This window comes from Neofelis nebulosa, chromosome 2, assembly GCF_028018385.1.
Source record: "Neofelis nebulosa isolate mNeoNeb1 chromosome 2, mNeoNeb1.pri, whole genome shotgun sequence".
NCBI classification, from domain to species: domain Eukaryota; kingdom Metazoa; phylum Chordata; class Mammalia; order Carnivora; family Felidae; genus Neofelis; species Neofelis nebulosa.
This window is the reverse complement of record NC_080783.1, coordinates 103,440,909-103,463,818: the sequence shown is the minus strand read 5'-3', so window position 1 is coordinate 103,463,818 and position 22,910 is coordinate 103,440,909. Positions and strand designations below refer to the sequence as shown.

At 44.6% G+C, this 22,910-nt stretch overlaps 1 protein-coding gene across 7 annotated transcripts in view; it reads right to left on the bottom strand.

The window, feature by feature from the left end:
- Nucleotides 1-1,002: 1,002 nt before the first annotated feature.
- Nucleotides 1,003-22,910, bottom strand: part of CFAP221 (cilia and flagella associated protein 221) — a 105,362-nt gene continuing 83,454 nt past the window's right edge. For all 7 annotated transcript variants that reach the window (XM_058715506.1, XM_058715510.1, XM_058715511.1 and 4 more), the window contains 5 exons: nucleotides 17,041-17,199; nucleotides 15,380-15,471; nucleotides 9,349-9,441; nucleotides 6,150-6,245; nucleotides 1,003-1,292 (listed from right to left, as the gene is read on the bottom strand). In XM_058715506.1, coding sequence (XP_058571489.1) covers nucleotides 1,184-1,292; nucleotides 6,150-6,245; nucleotides 9,349-9,441; nucleotides 15,380-15,471; nucleotides 17,041-17,199 — 549 coding nt within the window. In that variant the 3' untranslated portion in view covers nucleotides 1,003-1,183. The remainder of the gene's footprint in view (nucleotides 1,293-6,149; nucleotides 6,246-9,348; nucleotides 9,442-15,379; nucleotides 15,472-17,040; nucleotides 17,200-22,910) is intronic.

Here is a 22,910-nt window from a genome sequence, read left to right as displayed (position 1 = left end):
GGGCTCAGGTCATGACCTAACGGCTGGTGGGTTGGAGCCCCGCGTCAGGCTCTCTGCTGACAGCTCGGAGCCTGGAGCCTGCTTCAGATTGTGTCTCCTTCTCTCTCTGTCCCTCCCCCATTTGTGCTCTGTCTCTCTCTCTCTCTCAAAAATAAATAAACATTTAAAAAAAAATATTTTTTTTTAAGAACACTAAAGAAATGGCTTCACAGACCCAAGCTCACTTGTGTACCTCTTATACTGACAGGAAGGAAACGGTCATTGACAACATTTAATTGTCTAACGTACGCGAATTGCCTCAAACACACTGTAGGTCCTGTCCTTAAAGAGTTTTGGTTTCATGATGGAAAGACAAATCCCAGAAAAAATGTCAGAATCAATGAGCTAATGAAGAGCTCTTTTAAAACGGTACATAGAGTCTGATAACAGCTTCGCACAGAAAGAGGAATGTAGGGAATACATCCAAATATACTTGGATAATGATGGGTTGTTATAACCCAAATGTCATCAGTCTTACCAGCTTCTGCAAATGAATGGCGTCATGTTAACAAACACAAGCAAAACCAAAGACCCACACAATCAAAAGGTTTTCGCTGATGCGTTCACAGAGCCTCCCGACCCCTTGGCAGTGACCTTTTGCCTCAGGTGTTTCTTAGCGTTTCCAGAGGGATCGTTTCCAGTTGCTTCCAAACCAGTCTGCATGCTTGGGTGGCTCACTGTGTCCCCTCCGTTTTCCAGCCCCTGCTCGCTAGTGTGTGCCGTCCCACAGATGCTTGGGGAGCGAGGGTCCTCACCAAGGCTGTGACACTCAGGGGCTGCGGAGGTGAGCAAGCAGCCCTGCTCTGAACCCTCCTACCTCCGGCCCCAGGCACCACACCTCCAAAAAGGCTCTCAGGAACACCGGATAGCCCCGGCTCTTGGTCTCGGCATGGTGGCCCACGACTTACTCAGGAAGTCTGTGCCAGCACGAAATCTCGCACCGAGAAGCTTCCGACACCGCCATCCCACCAGTGACATTTTATTTTTGAAAGGAAAGATCATTACTTAAAAATATATACACCATCCACATTCCGATTTTATCCTCTAGGAAGTTTAATTCCAAAGATGGCTGGGATGTAAGTGGACACAGAGGACCACGGTGACGGGCGGAAAGCCGACGGAAGGAACTGTCCTCCTGGAGGTTTTATCCTAGAATCAGGTACGAGTTGAGAGCTTTGTTCTGCAGAAGCTTCATCTCCTCCAGCACCTTTTCTCCTGCCTTCTCCTCTGGCTGTGCTTGTTCTTTGGCCTCTCTGCATATCAAACACCCAACAAGGACACATCAGGGCATTTGGTAACAGCTCCAGTCACCACCTCCCATCCCCCCACACCCTTCTGCTGGCTCGGGGATAGCGCGGTGAAGGCTGGACGACTTGTTTTACATGTTTTTATACACGATTGATAGCATATATGTATATATGTACACACACATCTCAATGTACATAAACGTGTATGTATAACTACATGTATATATAAAAAACTATATTTAGCGATAATTTAGTTACCAGTGAAAACACTTGGCTGATAAGTGATGCAAACCTGGCTTCCGATCTTAGCTACATGCGTTTCTTAGCATGGCCAAGTTCCCTAATTCAGGCTCTGTTTCCAGACGTACAGACAGTGGGAATTCCCACCTCCCAATATTGTCGAGGTGAAATGAGAAATTACTCCTAGACATCTTAGGATGATGTCTTCTGAATGCTCAGGCAGCGTTAGACGCTTCCTCACGTTTGTGAATGAAGCAGACACATAATATCTCCGACTCTGATGACGGCTCCAGAAGCGGGGGAATCAAGAGGGAGGGTTCTGCATCTGGATCAAGTGATGGCTGGTGTGGAGCCCAGACTTTGGCTGGGCGTGGCAAGGGGGTTGCTGGGTAGAAGTTTCCAAATGTCTGGCAAGGAAAGACCCAAGTGCATTCGGTTGAAAGGACAGACGTCTGAAGATGGTGAGCTCAGCTAGATGATGTGCCTAGTTAGGAGAATACGATATAAACTCAAGTGTTTCTGGAACGTTTTCTAAGCAGGGTGAAATGTAAAGTTCTGACAAATGCCTGGCAGTTTTGAGAAAGCAGAAATATCTGAAAATGAGGAATTAAAATGTTCCCTGATGCACGTCATAAAAATATTAATTGGTACCATTTAATGGAATCAATCTTAGGGGCGGTGCCTGGGTGGCTCAGTTGGTTGAGTGTCCAACTCTTGATTCGGCTCAGGTCATGATCCCAGGGTCGTGGGATCAAGCCCCACATTGGGTTCCGTGCTGAGCGTGGAGCCTGCTTGAGATTCTCTCTCTCTGTCTCTCTCTCTCTCTCTCTCTCTCTCTCTCTTGCTCCCTCTGTCCCTCTCCCCTGCTCATGCTCTCTCTCTAATAAAAAAATTAAAACATTTAAATATATAGGTCTGTCTCCCTATCTTTATTAGTAAAGATACTAATGGTCGAATGATACTATGAAAATCTCAGAAGTGTCAAATGATGTGTCAGCAACTGAAGTCACCCTCACAGTTTCTTGGACATTTTGCACGATTCCCCTTAGGGGGGTCCTGAGCAGGCTGAGATCACCACGAGGGCAGCAAAGAACCTCTCAGGGTAATTACAGCTGTTGAGGGAGAACACATGATTCTTTGCATCCCTGAAAACAGAATTTTCCAGAGACCAAACAGATAGCAGTCCTTATGGGAAATTATACACCACAGATGTGTTCTTTTCATTCTGTCTACCTCCTGGTTGTGTGTGTGTGTGTGTGACAGTGAGGATGCTGGTAGCTTCTGCCTGAGGTTGAAGAGGTGAGGAAAAGGAACAAGTAGGGACAGAGAAGACAAAAGAGCACAGGATAATGCTTGATACGAGCTGAAGAGAACCTGTGAACCAATGAACTTTCTAAAACCGTCTATGGGCTATCAACCTGTTGGAATAGTCTTCAGCCAATAAAATGATGATCACGTTGATAATTTTGCCATGGGAAAACATGTACATACAATAATGTAAACAGAAAAATAGGTGAATTGAAAATGCCATGATATGTCTATTGAAAGTGGGTCGAATGTTCTTGTATTTTTTAAGGTCTTTTTTGAAGTTTATTCATTTATTTTTGAGAGAGAGAGAAAACGTCTCTCACCCCTACATCTGTGTTTTTTGAAAAAAATTAGAAGCTAATGTGATGTGCAGAAATGTTTAGAGGTCACTCTTAGTTTATTTTTGTGGTAAAGCAGCTGAAATATGTAAAAAAAATACCACTGGGTGAATATATAAAGTAATAACTTCTGTTTCATTTAATAATAATTTGATAATCAGGTGGCATTCAACATTTGCTCTGTAGCATAAAGGGTGAAAAACCACATTTAAGAGCACATGAGCAGAGAGGTATTACATATTACTCCATTCGTGTGGCAAGTCATTATTTGTCCAGGGGCAAGTTTTAAAATAGAAAAAAAGGGGCGCCTGGGTGGCTCAGTGGGCTGAATGTCCGACTTCCGCTCAGATCATGATCTCGCGGTCTCTAAGTTCAAGCCCCGCATTGGGTGCTGTGCTGACAGCTCAGAGCCTGGAGCCTGCTTTGGATTCTGTGTCTCCCTCTCCCCCACTCTCACTCTGTCTTTCTCTCTCTCAAAAATAAATAAATACTAAAAAAAAAAAAAAAAAAAAAAAGAAGAGTCTCTTAAAAAAATAATAAAATAGAAAAAAAAAAGGGTTTTATTTAAAACCCTCAGTCAATTGTTTGAAACCTGAAACAAATGCAGTGCAAAGAGCATCTGTTTGTTAAGGTACACGAGGTTTGACATGTTGCGTTGTGTAAGATGATATTTCATTGGTAATTGACCAAAGCAGGCTCACTGAAATTCTATTTAACATTTTTCTACCTTAAATTTCCTTTTCCTAGAAACTGCTAAAAAATTTTCCGAGGAGTGTTGGTTTCTGTAGGCCTCTGAAACCATCACAAACAGGCCAAAGGAACCCCATACTAAGACATGTGGGGGGCGGGGTGGGGGTTAGTTCCTTTAAAAAAAGGCAAGGCCTCCCAAAACATTCCAAAGTTCCAAGACACACTGAGAAACTTATAACGTATCTAAGAAAGGGTAATTATCCTTAATGTACAAGAGACACAGAAATAAACGACAAACAGATAAATGCTTCTGGCAAAAAAGGCAAAGCGAGCCCCTCGTTAAAGAAGAAAAATAAGGTGATAATATCAGCCTGGGAAACTATGTAACATCACTTGTACACACAGAAGTTAAAATGAAGACAATGAGAAGGTCTTTTTTAAATCTATCCTATTGCTGAAGAAGAAAAGAAAAATGATAGTTTTCCATGTTATTCAGGGCATTTGAATGTGGGCAGTCCTGACCTCTGCTGATGGAACTCTGAATGACAATTAGACTATATACAGTGATTCTCAATATGCAGTATGGAGTAAGCATGGAAATTTACTAAAGCACAATCACTAACAGCAAAACACAACTCAGAAGACAGTTAAATCACTTATGGTGGAATACAATGCCTACCTATATTTATAAATATATGTTTATGGTAGATTGATAAATAAAAGTGCAGAAGATGAAACATTATGAATAATATGTTAAATGTTATTAAAACATAAGTATATAATCAATATAATTATGTTAATATATATTAACATATTATATATAACGAATAGTATAGATATTAAATAAGTAAATATTTGGAAGACCGTACATCAGAATGTACAAGTTACTGTCTCTGGTGGTATTATTGTTTTTATTTTTTGTATTTTCAGATTTTTTAATAATAAAAAGGCATTTTAAAATTATTTATTTTTATCTTTATTATTCTTTTTTTAAATCTGTCTTTATTTTTGAGAGCGAGACAGAGCACGAGAAGCAGAGGAGCAGAGAGAGAGGGAGACGCAGATTCTGAAGCAGGTTCCAGGCTCTGAGCTGTCAGCACAGAGCCCGACGCGGGGCTTGAACTCACGGAAGCGAGTTCATGACCTGAGCCGAAGTCAGACGCTTAACTGAGCCACCCAGGCGCCCCTATTTTTATTTTTTAATGTTTATTTATTTATTGAGAGAGAGAGAGAGAGAGAGAGAAACCACATTTGAGAGAGCAGGGGAGAGGCAGAGAGAGAGGGAGAAAGAATCCCAGGCAGGCTCTGCACTGTCAGCACAGAGCCTGACATGGGGCTCGAACCCACAAACTGTGAGATCGTGACTGGAGCCGAAAGCAAGAGTCAGATGTCTAACTGACTGAGCCATCCATGCACCCCAAAAAGGCATTTTTTAAAAGAAAAAAGACATTTTAAACAATATTTTTATGTTTATTTATTTTTGACAGAGAAAGAGAGTGAGAGAGAGAGCAGGGGAGGGGCAGAGAGAGAGGGAGACACAGAATCTGAAGCAGGCTCCAGGCTCTGAGCCGTCAGCACAAAGCCCAACTCCGGGCTTGAACTTGCGCATGGTGAGAGCATGACCTGAGCTGAAGTCGGACGCCCAACCGACTGAGCCACCCAGGAGCCCCAAAAGAAAAACATTTTAAAAGCATACTTGGAATTTCAAACTTATAAACCATATTAACTATATCAGGTTATTTCCATTACAAAACTGTTCACCGAAACTAATGTTTTGAGGGATGACGATGTTTGCTTAGCTCTTTGGCCCCTGATGGAGAGGCGAAGGGAAACATTAACGTTTGCTGAGCATATTAGCTCCCATCAAGCAACTGGCGAGCCGTCCTTTCGTTGGTGTCTCACTTAATCCTCACGCCGTCTGTGAGGGACACTATGTTCCGCACGGTATAAACGAGGAACCCGAAGCTCAGTTACTGAGGTTAAGTGACATGGCTGGAGATCTCACGTGTAACACATGGTGGGGCTGAGACGTGGCTACAGGTGCCCCCCCCCAAACACACCTGTGAAATGAGATGATGAGCAAATGGAAACATTGGATTCAGTTCTTAAATGTTCACTTACCAACCACATTTGAGGGCACGTAATTGTGCATAAACTAAGATATGTGCAAATCTCTCTTTTTTAAGCCTGAGGTATTTCGATTCGGACAACGTGACAATCATGCACTTCATATAGGACACATTCGATCGGAAGGCTGCCCCTTCCTAAGCATAAATCATCTACTTACTTCTCCTTTTTGGTGTCCTTGTGGTCCAAGATAGGGAATTCTGCTTCAATTATTTCTGGAGTCAGTATAACTTCTACATTCTGTTCGCAGAGCTCACTGAAAAGGGAGAAGACGCTTAGCTGGCATGGATTTTCCTTCCCAAAATAAAATAGAGAAATATTCTGATCGTTTAAGAGTTACGTAATTCTTGTGGCTTTCAAGGTTAGTTCTACCCACTTTTGTTGAGTGTATGTTAAGAGAAGCATAAGGCTGGGGCACCTGGCTGGCTCAATCAGTTGAGCGTCCAACTCTTGATTTCAGCTCTGGCCATGATCTTAACGGTCATGAAACTGAGCCGTGGAGCTTGCCTGAGATTCTCTCTCCTCTCTCTCTGCCCCTCCCCTGCTTGCCTGTGTACTCTCTCTCTCTTTCTCAAAATAAATAAAGTTAAAAAAAAAAAAGAGTAGCATATAGCTGATAAATTGCTTTCCACCCAAAAACAATGGTAGGAATCATTATTTATAAGCAGAGAATAAAAGGGAAATTTTATTTTTTTTATTTATTTTTTTAATTTTTTTAACGTTCATTTATTTTTGAGACAGAGAGAGACAGAGCATGAACAGGGGAGGGGCAGAGAGAGAGGGAGACACAGAATCTGAAACAGGCTCCAGGCTCCGAGCTGTCAGCACAGAGCCCGATGTGGGGCTCGAACTCACGGACCGTGAGATCATGACCTGAGCCGAAGTCAGACGCTTAACCGACCGAGCCACCCAGGCACCCCAAAAGGGAATTTTTAAAGTGAGGTTACAGAATTCATATTCTTTTCAAGTGCACGTTTGAAAATGTGTACCAGTCTTGACCATATCTTACACCAAAATGAAAGCCTGAATGATTTCAATCTTCTGATATTAGTCACAGTACGTTCTCTGGCCACCATGGAATTCAAGTAGAAACCAGTGAGAAGAAAACTAAAAAATCCACAATTGCTTTAAAAATGAAATAATATAGGGATGCCTGGGTGGCTCAGTTGGTTGGGTATCCAATTTTGGCTCAGGTCATGGTGTCCCAGTTCGTAAGTTCAAGCCCCATGTCAAGCTCTGTGATGACAGCTCAGAGCCTGGAGCCTGCTTCGGATTCTGTGTCTCCCTGTCTCTCTGCACCTCCCGGGCTCTTGCTCTGCTTCTCTCTCTCTCTCTCTCTCTCAAAAATAAATAAACATTAAAAAATTTTTAAATGAAATAATATATGGGAAGGCAAGCTGGTGCAGCCATTCTGGAAAACAGTATGGAGGTTCTTCAAAAAGCTAAACAGAGAACTACCCTACGACCCAGCAATTGCACTATTAGGCATTTATCCACGGGATACAGCTGTGCTGTTTCGAAGGGACACATGCACCCCCATGTTTATAGCAGCACTATCAACAGTAGCCAAAGTATGGAAAGAGCCCAACTGTCCATAGATGGATGAATGGATAGAGAAGATGTGGTATATATATACAATGGAGTATTACTCAGCAATCAAAAAGAATGAAATCTTGCCATTTGCAACTACATGGATGGAATTGGAGGGTATTATGCTAAGTGAAATTAGTTAGAGAAAGACAAATATCATCTGACTTCACTCATATGAGGACTTTAAAACACAGAACAGATGAACACAAGGGAAGGGAAACAAAAATAACATAAAAACAGGGAGGGGGACAAAACAGAAAGGTTACAGGAAGGGTTGTGGGAGGGGGGGATGGGCTAAATGGGTAAGGGGCACTAAGGAATCTACTCCTGAAATCATTGTTGCACTATATGCTAACTAATTTGGATGTAAATTTAGAAAAATAAAAAATAAAACAAGTTAAAAAAAAACAACACAACAGAAACGTCATTCAGCAGTAGTAGACAGAAGTGTCATAGCAAGTTTCTGTTGTGGAAAGTACCCTCGAAAGCCACAAAAGCTGTTCCAGTCCCATATGATTGAAAACTCACGATTCCTAAGCAGCCACAGGCGGGTGCTCTGCAAACATCATCTTCTTGTGAGCAGTTTCCTGTCTCTAAGATGGGGATGACGGCCAGACCTCATCGTGGGGGGTAGATGAGACGGCGTGCAAAGTGCTGTGCCCGATACACAGGTAGTGCTTTAAATGTTTGTTATAATTACCACCCCCGTCATCGGCATCGGCATTATCGCCTGTAATTTTGACAACTTGCGTGAAATGGATACTCTTATTCTCATTTCACAGATGCGGACACTGGGTCACGACAGTCCCCGCATCAGTGCTGAGTGGAGGGACAGCTAAGTTTTGGCCTGCTGGGCATCTCCCCGTGGCCTCTGAACCTCGGGCAGATGCATGCCATCCCGCCCTGGCTGCAGCGTCCTCACCGATGCCCGCAGGCAGTGGTTTGAATAGACAAGACTTCAACCTTCCCATTCAGACCTGGGTTCAGTTTCAAATGCTCAGGTACTGCCAAATGTCACTGCGTGTGGGCAGGTCTGAGAACTAGATGCACGCCTCAGATATTTAGGATTTCACTAATGGATTCTTTACATGTAAGAATGTTGACATGGGCACGATGACAGAAGATTCAAGGATGTATTTCTACCGGCTGTTGGACGCTCACCAGTAAAATCAAACTTAAGCGCCTTGGTTTGGGGCCTATAGTTGTATTTTTTTAATTAAATTTTTTTTTTTTTTAACTTTAGAGTAAGAGTGTGAGGTAGGGGAGGAGGGGTAGAGAGAAAGACAGAGAGAGAATCTTAAACAGGCTTCACGCTCAGCGTGGAGGCTGACGCAGGGCTCAGCTCGATCCCACAGCCCTGGGATCATGACCTGGGCGGAACTCAGGAGTTGGATGCTTAACCAACTGAGCCACCCAGGCACCCCCTTTTCTTTATTTTAGAGGAGCCTATTGTTTTTATGCCTCTCCAAATCCTAACCTTTTTCAAGTACTAACCCAAGTTCACATGACCACTGAAGCCTTCCAAGCCCACTTAGCACCACCTCTACTCTCTGGCTCCTTTGAGCTCCAGGGGCACCTAAAGATCAGCAAATGTGAGGCCGCAGAGACTGTCCATTCCCGACCGTGAATTCAGCATGTTATCCCCTAGGGAGGCCTGAACTCCTCTGGGTTGCAAGCTCGGACACCGTGTGCTCTTCTGAAATCTCTCACGGCACCTGGCGTATTTTTGTGACACAGACCACATGAGAAGCCAAAGGCAAAAAAAGTACCGTTCTGCTGTTTCCAATCTGTCTTCTTCTGGGAGGGCCTCAAGAACGCCGGGGGCATTTATAGGAAGCATAACGGAATTGAAGGGATCACATCTGTGGAGGAATCACACAGGCAGCCGGGATAAATGCTCGCATTCACAGTCTTGGAATGCCGACATAACTTTCTAAAGCACTTTTACTTTGCCACAGGGGAGGACTTTACCCTTCTGTCCTTCGCTCCTGAACACTCCCCATGTTTCCCTACAGACAAAGGCAGCAGGTGCAACAGGTAAGTAAAATCCGTGAGAATGCGGCCCAACAAGCCATTTCCCAGAGTTTAGAAACAGAACTTTCAAGCTGGTAGTGTCTAAAATAATGTCATTTCCGGGGGGGCCTGGGGTGAAATTTAGATAGCTCACTTTTCAATTCCTAATATTTCCCCCCATCTTTACAGTCTCCCTTTATTGTTCTATTCAATTTCAGACCTTCCTCCAACCCCCTTATATATTGCTTGGTATTATATACTTAGAGCTTTATATAAAAACTCCCGGGTATCGAGCACATTAAAATATTTAAAAAAGGGAGAAAAAATATTGTTATTTTAGAGGTTGGCAACAGAATTCTGTTTCAAGATGGTAGCAGAGGCATTTGCTTTTTTTCTTTCCTTTGGTCTCAATTACTTAAAAACCTTTAAAAATTGAACGCACAACAAAGAGGAAGAGAAAAGACATACGTGGGGTAAACGTTTTCAACAGTTTTCTGGAGTAAGTTTCTGGAGGCTGGGAAGAGTGTTGTCTCATGAAAAAGTACACAGTGACAGAGCGTAGAAAACGCAGGAAGGAAACCGGCCTCCTACAAACCCTAGAGAGGTTGTGGGCTGATGGTGAGACAGGAGGCAGGCATGGAAAACCAGGGGATTAACTGAAGCCTCCTTGGCATGTGCACCTATGTCTTTGAAATAAGCTTTTTTCTCTTTGTTTTTTTTTTCCTGTGCAAAAATGCACCTGCTTGCCAAGTGTAGAGAATGAATCAAACTAGGGCACATAGCTTTGCAGCTGTATAAAAGAGTGAGGAAGAGATCTATAAACTAATATGCAGCAATTTTCAGGAGATATTTTTTATAAGCAAAAAAAGCAAAGTGCAGTAGAACATATCTAGTGTGGCACTTTTTGTAGAAGGCTGAAGGGGAAATGAGAAAAAAATATATATTCTGCTTAGCATTAGAAAAACTGCAAGAATGAGTCAGAAGACAGAGCTGGTTACTGACAAGGATGGGAGGGAGGTAGCCAGCATGGATACTTCTCTAAGTGTGCCTTTTTGTGTAGTTTTGAATTTGGAAAGCATGTCATTTATTCTACATATTAAAAAAAAAATAATGAGATTAAATCTATCACAGAGGGAAGCGGGAAAACCCCAAAGTGAAAGCAAACTGAAGCAAATAATATTTCACATGAATTCCACAATCACAGTGGAGGGAAAGAAAGAGAGAAAGAAAGAGGAAGAGGGAAGGAAAAAAGAAAGAAAAAAGAAGAAGGAAAGGAAGGAAGGAAGGAAGGAAGGAAGGGGAAAAAGGAAAAGAAAGAACTAATCTAAGAAACTTAGAAATGTAGTAGTTGACTGTCCGGTCACAGTTTTGGTGGGATGTGGGTATAGGGGAAACTGAAGATAAACCTGAACTCTATTTATGATGCTTGTTTATTGAAATGGTTATCGGTGAAGCAATTCTGAAACTATTTTGGACGTACTAGGGAACAGAGTAATGAGTAAATATGTTGGGAGCCAAGGTTCTCACAGCAGAAGGGACATACAAATACAGAATGCGGGACAGCAGGCAATAACTTTATGCGTAGGACTGGAGTTACAAGCATTGCTGCGAATCCATAATTTCTAAAATGTGTGTACGTGTTTGTGTGCATGTGTGTATTTCCCCACCTACACTCCCTGGCGAGTCTGCTGAGAAGGCCAAGGAACAAACCCTCCAGGTAGCAATGTGAACCCCCAGCCCCCAGGTGTTGGGTTTTAACACCATTTCTTACTAAAGGGAACCTGGGTGCTACCACCAGGGATTAGTCCTATCTACTGACTTCATGACAAAGGTCCTAACTGACAAGCCCACTGACTGCCAGTGTCGCAGGGGATTCCAGACGGGAAGAGGTGCTGAGAAGTGGAGAGCCCAGATGCCTCTCTCCAGAGTGCGAACCGGTCTGGGAACACAGCCAGGCAAGCATTTCTCATAAGACCAAACGTACCTGATTTTTAAATTCTGAGACTGTGTTTCTTTAACTTTTTTGTGTGTATTAATATGTTCTTCTGGAATTGAAATGGTGGAGACAGTAGATGGTGGTTGGGCTCTTTGTTTTGCTTTGCTTGTTTTTTTTTTTTTTTTCCTTAATTTTTTTAACGTTTTTTATTTTTGAGACAGAGAGAGACAGAGCATGAACGGGGGGGAGGGGCAGAGAGAGAGGGAGACACAGAATTGGAAGCAGGCTCCAGGCTCTGAGCCATCAGCGCAGAGCCCGACGCGGGGCTCGAACTCACGGACCGGGAGATCGTGACCCGGGCTGAAGTCGGACGCTTAACCGACTGAGCCACCCAGGCGCCCGCTTTGCTTGGTTTTAATGCCTTTCTTGGCAAAGCAAAACTTGGACGGCTCTAAAAACGGTTCTCAGAATTCTTCTGGACGTTTCACTCATCTATAAAGTCCGAAAGTTGGGGGGCTCCTGGGTGGCTCACTTGGTTAAGCAACCAACTTCGGCTCAGGTCATGATCTCATGGTTCATGAGTTTGAGCCCTATGCGGGACTCTGTGCGGACAGCTCAGAGCCTGGCGCCTGCTTCGGATTCTGTGTGTGTTTCTCTCTCTCTCTCTGCCCCTCCCCGCTCATGCTTTGTCTGTCTTTCTCAAAAATAAATAAACATTAAAAAGAATTTTTAAAAAATCCAAAAGTTGGGGTGCTACTGAATTAGGTAATTTCTTCTGTTGCTGCTGACTCTCGAGATGTGTATGGAAGTCCTAGAGACTCAACAAATTCGCACTGAATTTATTAAAGAGCAGAGAAGCCAAGCAAGCTTGTTTTGATTAGTATGAATACAAAAATGGCTTGAAATAAATAAACAGTAAATAACCATATCGCATGGTCTGACAACAAACAGATAATTCTCAGGGGCAAAAGAAACATCTCATAAGTAATAGGTCATTTATCGAAGCAAAATGACTACAAAGTTGAAGTATCATTAATGGATTTGTAGAAACTTAAAAAAGAATACCATTATTATTTTGTAACTGCCTTTAAAAATAAAAACACGGGGGGCGCCTGGGTGGCTCAGTCGGTTAAGTGTCTGACTTCAGCTCAGGTCACGATCTCGCGGTCCGTGAGTTCGAGCCCCGCGTCGGGCTCTGGGCTGATGGCTCAGAGCCTGGAGCCTGCTTCCGGTTCTGTGTCTCCCTCTCTCTGCCCCTCCCCTGTTCATGCTCTGTCTCTCTCTGTCTCAAAAATAAATAAACGTTAAAAAAAAATTTTTTTTTAAATAAATAAAAACATGGTCTAGAATCTGACATCATGGAAATCCATGATAAGGAAACGTAGAATCCCCTCTTGATTTTATAATCTGTTACGCAATTACGGTTTATTTTGAAACAAAGTGGCCCCACAGAGCACCCAGGCACAGAAGTTGAAACTAACAACTCATAGTTGGAGAGTTTTCTTTAATTCATGTAGAGTTCATGTTTAATTCATGGTTAATTCAAGCCCAAGGTAACTGCACTCTGACTGCTTTTTGAAAGAACAGCCTCTGGAAATTTTTCCAAGGACATGGGTTTGGAAGAAAAAAAAAATAGGATTTTTTTTCCCCCCTTAATTCTTGAGACTTCTGCGTGCCGAAAGCTGGTGGACACTTCTTACGATCTATCCATGGGTCATTTTGCTTATTCGGTCTCCTGATGGTACTCCACAGCCAGCTATGCCTGGTTGACTGGTTACCTGGGTGAAGCGTCCCTACCCTACACCAAATGTGTGTCAAGGTGGTGGCAGACCATCGCCATCTGGTGGCAGGAGAGCCAATGCAAGATTTAGTGGCTGGGGGGAGGGCAGAGGGGAGGGTAGAAGGGCCAGGAAGAGTTATTATCAAGGATTGTGCTAGACGCTTCACATCATCGTTTTACTTTGATCCACACAACAGTCCGGGTAGGACACCACTGCTGTCCCTGTTCACAGGTGAGGAAATTATTGCTCAAAGGGCTTCAGTAATAAGTAACTCGCCCAAGGACACAGAGTAGGTGACCCACTAATGAGTTACAAAGGCAGGTCTCCAAGGGCTCCTCCAAGGCGTTCATTCTCTCTACAGTGCCATTGCTTCTCCTAATTCTGGAAATTTCAGATTTTAAAAACACGCTAAGGTGAAGAACAAAGATGTGGAGTTTATTTTGAGGTGGCTCCGGGATGGATGAAGTACGGAGGAACCCACAGAAAAGGAACTAATATCTTTGAGCCCCAACCAGGTCGCAAATCCTAAGCTGGGTGTTTTTTTGGTTTTTGTTTTTTTGGGTTTTTTTTTTTTTTTTTTTTTTTTGCTTGTTTCCTGTTCATCTCCAGGCAGAGGAGAGTAGCTGAGAAGTGCTAATGAAATAATACAAAAGAAAGAGCATGTGGAAATGCCTGGGGAAGTGTGGCTGAATGTTGCTTAATTCAGAACCAGCCTTTCCTCTGGCAATGAAGGAAGAAGTAAAATTCAGTGGCCTAGAGTCACAAACTGGCTTTCACCGATCCCCTCAAATACCTGGGGAAGGCCGGTGGACAGGGAGTCTATCAGGGTCACTGCACATCCAGTGACTCCCTGGTGGGACTCAAGGGGCATAGTGCTCACCTGTGGATCCTGGATAGTGGCAAAGCTCAGGTTTCCCCGGGGGGTGGGCCTCATTTTGGATCAAAGGACTTGAACGAAAGGTGACTGCCTGCCGATGGCCATCATTGTGAATACTAGTCACATTCACTCACCAATAACCGATTTAACTATGCTTGTAAGAACAGTGGACTAAAGAAGCAAATTCAGGGGCTCAGGAATGGGGTACTGACCAGCCAGTGTCCCAGAGAAAAGGCACCGGACTCCTCGTTTGAGATCTTAGGGCTCTGAAGAGGTGTTAAATAAGCAAACTAGCAAAAAAACGTGGCTACTCTAGATTTCTTCTTTCTTTGGCCCAACAATATTCTCATCTACCCATTCTGTTTCTGCAGCTGTGGCACCTCGCAGGGAACGCCAGGCTGCGGCAGAGACAGGAGTACATGCTCTAGAATCGGATAGGGAGGGTGTTGAAGGCTCATCTTGGCAATTCAAAAATGTTAAAACCTGACCATGAATATTTCAGCTGAATTATATGGATTGGTTGTCCACGTTTATTGAAATATGGCCAATCAAAGCATAAGAGACTCTTAAAAACTGAGAACAAACTGAGGGTTGATGGGGGGTGGGAGGGAGGGAAGGGTGGGTGATGGGTATTGAGGAGGGCACCTTTTGGGATGAGCACTGGGTGTTGTATGGAAACCAATTTGACAATAAATTTCATATATTGAAAAAAAAATATAGCCAATCAACCACTTGGGACGTTCATTTTTTTTTTTTTTTAATTTTTTTTTTTTAATGTTTTATTTATTTTTGAGACAGGGAGAGACAGAGCATGAATAGGGGAGGGTCAGAGAGAGGGAGACACAGAATCTGAAACAGGCTCCGGGCTCTGAGCTGTCAGCACAGAGCCCGACGCGGGGCTCGAACTCACGGACCGCGAGATCATGACCTGAGCCGAAGTCGGCCGCCCAACCGACTGAGCCACCCAGGCGCCCCGGGACGTTCATTTTTTTAACAAGTAGACCTCAATGATGATAATTCAAAATACGTGAATCAGTTATACACATCATCATATTTCTCTAACTAGCAAACTTCCCTCACACACTTCAAGTAGGATTTGATACATTATTGGCATTTAACTTTGAGGATCTTAACCTCTGTGATCCGTGGGGCAAACATGCCCCTGGGAGACACACAGATGAGTTGTGGCTTACCTCTGTGTAGTCGCCATCTTCGAGGTTTCCGGCAGGAATGAGAGGGCCAGGGGCTGGAACTTACGCCAGTTCATTATTCCAGGAATAATGTCCTGTAGGGAGAGCCGGCACAGGATCTGACATGTAAGGGAACTGTGTGGTGAGGTTAAAGTCTAGGAAGGACTTCCGTTTCACTTAACTGGCTTTTTTTGCAGCCTTAGAAGTTAAGTTCCAAAATGTATTTATTTATGCATTTATTCTAAATGTTTATTTTTGAGAGAGACAGCGTGCGAGCAGGGGAGGGGCGGAGAGAGAGGGGGACAGAGGATCCGAAGTGGGCTCTGTGCTGACAGCAGGGAACCTGACATGGGGCTTGGTGCTTGAAATCACAAACCAAGAGATCGTGACCTCAGCTGAAGTCAGATGCTCAACCGACTGAGCCACCCAGGCGCCCCAAGCCCCAAAATGTATAATTTCATGAAGTTTGACTGAAGTGTTCCGAGGTAAAAGACAATTTCTCTAGCAAAGGGCACTACACAATGCTGTATGGAACTTAAGTAGGGGTGAAGGAGACCTTTTCTCCCCCCTGATTCATCAGGCACACAAGAAAATTCTCCTGGTGATGGAGGACAGATCGGACCTTTCAGTCTGTTTGGTGAATGTGATGCTAAAGCAATATTCAAAGCGATGGGGGTTCATCAAATGGCATTCCGGGCAGGGCAAAGTGCCTGCAAATGCACAGAGATGCAAAGGAGAGCACTGTCAGGGGACCAACAGCTTGGCTGAGTGCAGGGCTAGATGGGGCCTGGTGGGAAGTGAGTCTGGACAGGCAGGCTGGGCAGGAAGTGCCTAGCCAATGATCGGGGCTCATTGGGGCCGAGCCAATGAGCTCCAGCCGCGCCCTCGGGCAGCAGGGACCACTGAAGGTTATTAAACTGGAAAACAAGACCCGATTTGTGTCAAGGGAAGGTTTCCAGGGAGGGCTGACCGCACAGTCAGTCCGTGGGGTGAGGTAGAAGGAGACTTGCCTGTTGTGTGGGGCACACTGGGGGATCCGGTGATGGGCAGATATGGGGCAGGAAGGAGAGGGAGAGATCAAGGACCACATGGGTCACTGCACAAGAGCATGGAGAACAGAAAGGCAAGTGGGCAGCCCAGGAAGGGGAGGCGGTATGAGGTCTGACTGGCAGAAGCAGGGCAGAGACAATGATCTGAGTTAGGGACTTCTTGACTTTGAAGGGCCTGAGGGCCCCCTTTAAGAGATGTCTCTGGACATTCAGGTCAGGTTGGTCATCTCAGGGGAGAAGGAGTTCTCTGGAGCCTCTCCTGTACTGTGCACTGGTCACATTGCCACCTTGTCCATTCTGATGTTTCTGTACTTGTTGGAGCCAATGAAAGAGGAGGTCAGGTCGTGAGGTTACACCAGGCACATGACCATCTTCTACATGGTTGAAATAGGAAGAAAATGAATAGTAGTCACAGCTTTCACGGGTAAAAGAGAGTGATAACGTTGAAAGAGTCGGCCACATGCTGCCTGAGACGTGGGCATGGAGGGGACAAGAGCAGCGCCGGGGCTGTGGCTGCAAACCTTCTTGACTCCAGCTGCGACCCTCTATCCTTGTCCCCTGCCCTTCCCTGCAGCCCAGGGCCAGCTGCGACAGTGAGCCCACCGTTGGCATTACCGTGTGATGAAGAAACTGCTTTTGGGTGAGAGGAATGCTGGACCCCCTGTGGGACTCCTTGATGAACTTGTACTTGGGGTGAGGGCACAGATGGTAATCTATCAAGGTTTCTGCGTAGGTCAGAGGGTGCATCACAGGAAATAATCCTGGGTTGGGATTCTGCAGGAGAGAGACAGAGAGAAAGAGAGAAAAAAATCTCTTTTGTTTACCAGTTTCTAAGACAGGCACAGGCCAGGCGACAGCGAGTGTTGTCCATGGCTCCTGCTAGCACTAACACTCTGGGTCCTCGTCAGCTCGTCTGGGAAAGAGAAGCAGCGGAAGAGACACGTCTTCAAATTGGTAGCAGCCACAGTCATTCATAAATGCCACTTTTCTGGTTTAAGAGCCTCAGTACATGCCATGTAGATTTACTAAGTTCTCGTGGAAACAAGTACAACTGAAATCATAGCTTAAGACAGCTTAAAGTTCTGTATTTATTTCTAAATTTGATGAATTAGGGGACTCTATTAGATAAGCAAACTGGCTTTAAAAAGCAAATAAGCTTCTGGGTTTGAAAACAAAAATAGCTTCTTGAAGACTACTTTAAAGACAAGACAAAGAAGAGGATGACATTTGATAGATCAGGAAATGTCAACATTTAACATTGTTTTGGTAATGTTTTTAATTCAGGAAGGCTCCATTTGGAAGCAGTATCTGGTTTTAAGGGAGATCCTGTTTTTTCCTAATTTTCCAACAGAACTAATGGAGGCCCAGAGCAATTATATCACAATAGGAAAATAGAGAGCCTTTTAATGTCCCTTCTGGGGCTTGTCCAACAAACCCTGCTCTTGTCCCACACAACAATGGAGCTTTTGTCCCTCACGGTTGTTTAATTTCAGATGTTTAAGAACCACTAACTTGACACTTGGTTCTTTTTGTATGCTCATCTGGTTTTTATTTTTTCTTTATTACGTCTATTTTTTATAATTTTTTAATGTTTATTTATTTTTGAGACAGAAGAGCGGAGGAGGGGTGGAGAGAGAGAGGGAGACACATAATCTGAGGCAGGCTCCAGGCTCTGAGCTGTCAGCACAGAGCCTGACGTGGGGCTCGAACTCACAAGCTGTGAGATCATGACCTGAGCCGAAGTCGGACGCCCAACCGACTGAGCCACTCAGGAGCCCCTCATGTTTATTTATTTTTGAGAGGGAGAGTGTCTGCACAAGCAGGGGAGGGGCAGAGAGAGAGGGAGACACAGAATCCGAGGCAGGTTCCAGGCTCTGAGCTGTCCGCACAGAGCCCGATGCGGGGCTTGAACCCATAAACTGTGAGATCATGACCTGAGCCGGAGTCGGACAATTGACCGACTGAGCCACCCAGCTGCCCTCTGTTCGTGTGATTTTTAAGGGCATTTTTTTTTTTTTTTTTTTTTTTACAAAACAACAAAATTCCACATGGCTTACAGAAACCCAGTCTCACTGCCAAGCAACAAATGTCTCCCACAAAGAAGAAAACGTAGCTAGCCAGGTGGGGAGGAGGGGGGGAGCCCCAGAGCACCCAGATGTCAGGGGTAGGAGAGCTGGCATCCTCGGTGGTGTACTAATCAAATGTGGCCCAGCCATGAGCACTGCCAAGAGTATACGCTGTTGGTGCAGAGGCTGACCTGCAGCTAAAGCCAGGGAGAGAGATGTGGAGAGGACCCCTGCCTGAACTGGAGGGTACAAAGGAAGGTGCAGGGCAGGGAGAGGGAAGGTGCCCCCTGGTGGAATCTGCAACACCCACAGCCTTGTAGAAACAAGCAAACCCCTCAGTGAGCACTTGTGGTTGAAAGAAGAGTTAGGGTACACATCTACATGTATTTTTTTGACAGCAGCAGGTTCTTTTCAGGTCCCTCAAAGCACTGCATGGGGTGGGGGCAGAGACAGAAGAGAATGGGCTCCCATGGAGCCCAAGGGAAGACCCCTTACCCAGTTAGGGGCCGGAGGGTTGGAAGGGAACAAGGTGAAAGTGGGGGCCCTGGCGGGACAAAGCAGGGGAGGTCTGAGAACAAAGAGAAAGGTGGGTGAGGAGGAAAGATAGTAAGGAGGGGGGTGGTGGAGGAAGTGGGGGATATTTCGTATTCCATTCAGTGCATTTCAGAAGGAGAACCCAAGGACGGAAGACAGAACAAGCCCCCCAGTCCTCATTGGGCGAACCAGGTCGTCTGTATATTACACCACAGAGATGCCCAAGGAGCAAGGAGGACTTTGGCCACCCCCAGCCAGGAAGCGGGGGCGACCGGCAGGACTGGAGAAGGGACAAAGGAACACAGCCCCACCTCAGGGGTAAAGAGAGCGATTGGAGGGTAACAGTCTGGTAACTGCTGACTCCCACCACCAGGAGTCACCCCTGAGGAGACCGAAGGCTAATCGGGGAAAGTGCCTGGGAAGGGACTCTAGGGGGAATTGGGGCAGGAGTGACGGAGACCTCAGTGGGGCTGGGTCACAGTGAGACTAGGAGACAGCGTGATGGCGGACAGGCCGGCTGCACCCTAGTCAGGTGGTGAGGAAGGCAACAGTGCGCAACACCAGGGAGGTGAAATTAGCTGCGTGGCCTTCAGGCTCCTCTCCTACCCTGCTTGATTGAGGGCCAGTGAAGTTGTGTGGCAGACTCTCTGGATGTGCCTTGGGGCCAAGGGTGATTAATGAAGGAAATGCTTTTGGAAACGGCAATATCACTATCTTTAATAGTTGTCATACTTCAGATTCCCCTGGGTGGCCATTGCCACCAGAGTAAGCGGCCTGAGTGGTCATCCCATAATTATTTTAATTCTCATTTTCCTCAGACTAATGCACGCATGTGGCAGGCAACTCGTCCAGGCTGGAAGGGTTTGTGATGAAAAGCGATGGGGCTCCTGAAGACCATTCCTGTCCCCAGGCCCATATCCCAGAGGCTGTTTCTTTCCATTATGTCTGAGTTTTGTGCCTCCAATGGCCATTACTCTAAACATTATGCTTATTCTTCCAGCTCTCTATTACCAACCTCAGCCAGTAGCCATGGACTCATTCCTATGCGAATGGGGATTTTGCTCATGTACACCAATGCTCCTTCCAATTTTGAAAATCACATTGTTATTTTTAGTGCTGCTGTGAGTTATCTTTGTGACTTGGAAGGATGCACTTATACCCCTATTTGTTGTTTCATTATCTTTGGTTGAGTATTTCAACTCCCCCCTCACATGCAATGAAAACATTACCATTCCTATGCTTTCTTGTAACCCTCCTCCCTTCCTGCACAGTCTTGCTTTTATGTCATGGAGATTGTTAACATCTGCCTTCTGGAACCACAGTCAAGACCTCCATACTTTGTTCATTAGTTGTCTTTGAAAGTTGGCAACTAATAAAGAGCATTTCTTTTGTCTTAACTGTGGAAATATGTTTCTCTGCCAGGCCAAGTGGAGGCTCAGATTATAGTTCTTTTTTTGTGTGTGTGAAGGTTCACTATCAGGTCACTGACAGAAAAAGAGTCCCAGTAACAAGGCTAACTGGATTCCACTTTTTCTTTTATTTACCAGTAACTCTTAAAAATGACATCAAATTTTAGTTCGGTTTCCTATTTGGAACAAATATCGATTTTTAGTTGATTCTTTTCCCCCCTAAAGTTTATTTTGTTATTATTTTTTTAGTGTGTATTTACTTATTTTGAGAGGGAGGCAGAGAGCTAGCAGGGAAGGGGCAGAGAGAGAGAGAGATAGAGAATCCCAAGCAGGCCCCACGCTGTCAGTGCAGAACCTGACATGGGATTCGAACTTACCAATGGTGAGATCATGACCTGAGCTGATACATAGAGTCGGATGCTTAACTGACTGAGACACCCAGGCACCCCATCAATTCTTTAAAAAAAAATTTTTTTTTTAACATTTTATTTATTTTTGATAGACAGAGAAAGACAGAGCACAAGTGGAGGAGGGGCAGAGAGAGAGGGAGACACAGAATCTGAAGCAGGCTCCAGGTTCTGAGCTGTCAGCACAGAGCCTGACACGGGGCTCGAACTCACAAACCGCGAGATCATGACCTGAGCCAAAGTCGGACGCTTAACCCACTGAGGCACCCAGGCGCCCCTCCCCTCTAGAATTTATAATGGCTTTTTCTTTTGCCTGGATGATGTACCTTTCTCAGATCCTCGAATGTTTCCATCCTTTCGACTGCACTGTTAGTGTGTGGGGCCCACCCTTCCCTCTACACCTCTTTCCCAGAGCCCTTTACCTTTCCTCCTGCAGGCTGAATGCAGCAGGACTTCTCGATAATGCTTTCCAACTGGTATTTCTTCCCTTTGGTTTTTGTTTCTTTTCTTAGGGTTTCCAAATTCCTTCTTTTATAGCTATACTGATATAGAACTGACACACAATAAACTACACATATTAAAAGTATGTAATTTGATGTCTTGATGTATGTTACATCTGCAAAACCACCAGAAAAATTACAAACATCTCAGGAGCGCTTGGGTGACTCAGTCTGTTAAGCGACCGACTTCCGGCTCAGGTCATGATCTTGTGATTCACGAGTTCGAGCCCCACATCGGGCTCTGTGCTGACAGCTCAGAGCCTGGAGCCTGCTTCGGATTCTGTGTCTCCCTCTCTCTCTGCTCTTCTCCTGCTCATGCTCTGACTCTCTCTCTCAAAATCAAAAACATTAAAAAAATTAAATTAAATAAAATTTAAATTAAATTAAAAAAAAGATCAAGATTTTTCTTGATCACCCTCCAAAGTTTTCTCTTGTCCCTTTGTAAGCTCTCTGTCCTTCCTCCCTGCTCCGCCATACCAATCCATCCAACTCATCACTACACAGTCAGTAATCTGCTTTCTGTCTCTATAGATTACTTTAGATGTTCTAGACTTTTACACAAATTGAATCATACAGCCTGTATTCGTTTTTTGGTCTGATTTCTTTTACTCGGCATAATTATTCTGAGGATCATCCATGTTGTTACATGTATCAAGGGCTCACTTTTTCTAGGTTACTCAAAAAAAAAAAAAGAAAGAAAGAAAGAAAGAAAGAAAGAAAGAAAAAGAAAAAAGAGAAAGAAATACCATATGACCCAGCAATTCTACTTCTGGGTATTTATCCAAAGAAAATGAATACATTAATTTTAAAAGATATATGCACCCCTGTGTTCACTGCAGCATTTTTCACAACAGCCACCATATGGGAGCAGCCCATGTCCATCAATAGGTGAATGGATAAAGAAGATACGGCACAGGGGCTCCTGGGTGGCTCAGTCGGTTAAGCGTCCGACTTCAGCTCAGGTCACGATCTCACACTCCCTGAGTTCGAGCCCCACGTCGGGCTCTGGGCTGATGGCTCAGAGCCTGGAGCCTGCTTCCGATTCTATGTCTCCCTCTCTCTCCGCCCCTCCCCCGTTCATGCTCTGTCTCTCTCTGTCTCAAAAATAAATAAAACGTTAAAAAAAAAAAAAAGAAGAAGATACGGTACATATATACAAAGGAATATTAATCATAGAAAGAATGAAATATGGCCATTTGCAACAATATGGATGGACCTAGAAGGCATTATGAAAAATGAAGTAAGTCAGACAGAGAAAGACAAATATGGAATGATTTCACTTACATGTGGAATCTGAAAACAAAACAAACAAGAAACCAGACTCTAAATACAGGAAGCAAACTGGTAGTTGCCAGAGGGAGGTGGCTGGGGAGATGGGTGAAACAGATAAAGGGGATTCAGAGGTATAAATTTCCTGTTATAAAATAAATAGGGGCGCCTGGGTGGCTCAGTCAGTTAAGCTTTCGACTTAGGCTCAGGTCATGATCTCAGGGCTCACGAGTTCGAGCCCCGTGTCAGGCTCTGTGAGGACAGCTTGGAGCCTGGAGCCTGCTTCAGATTCTGTGTCTC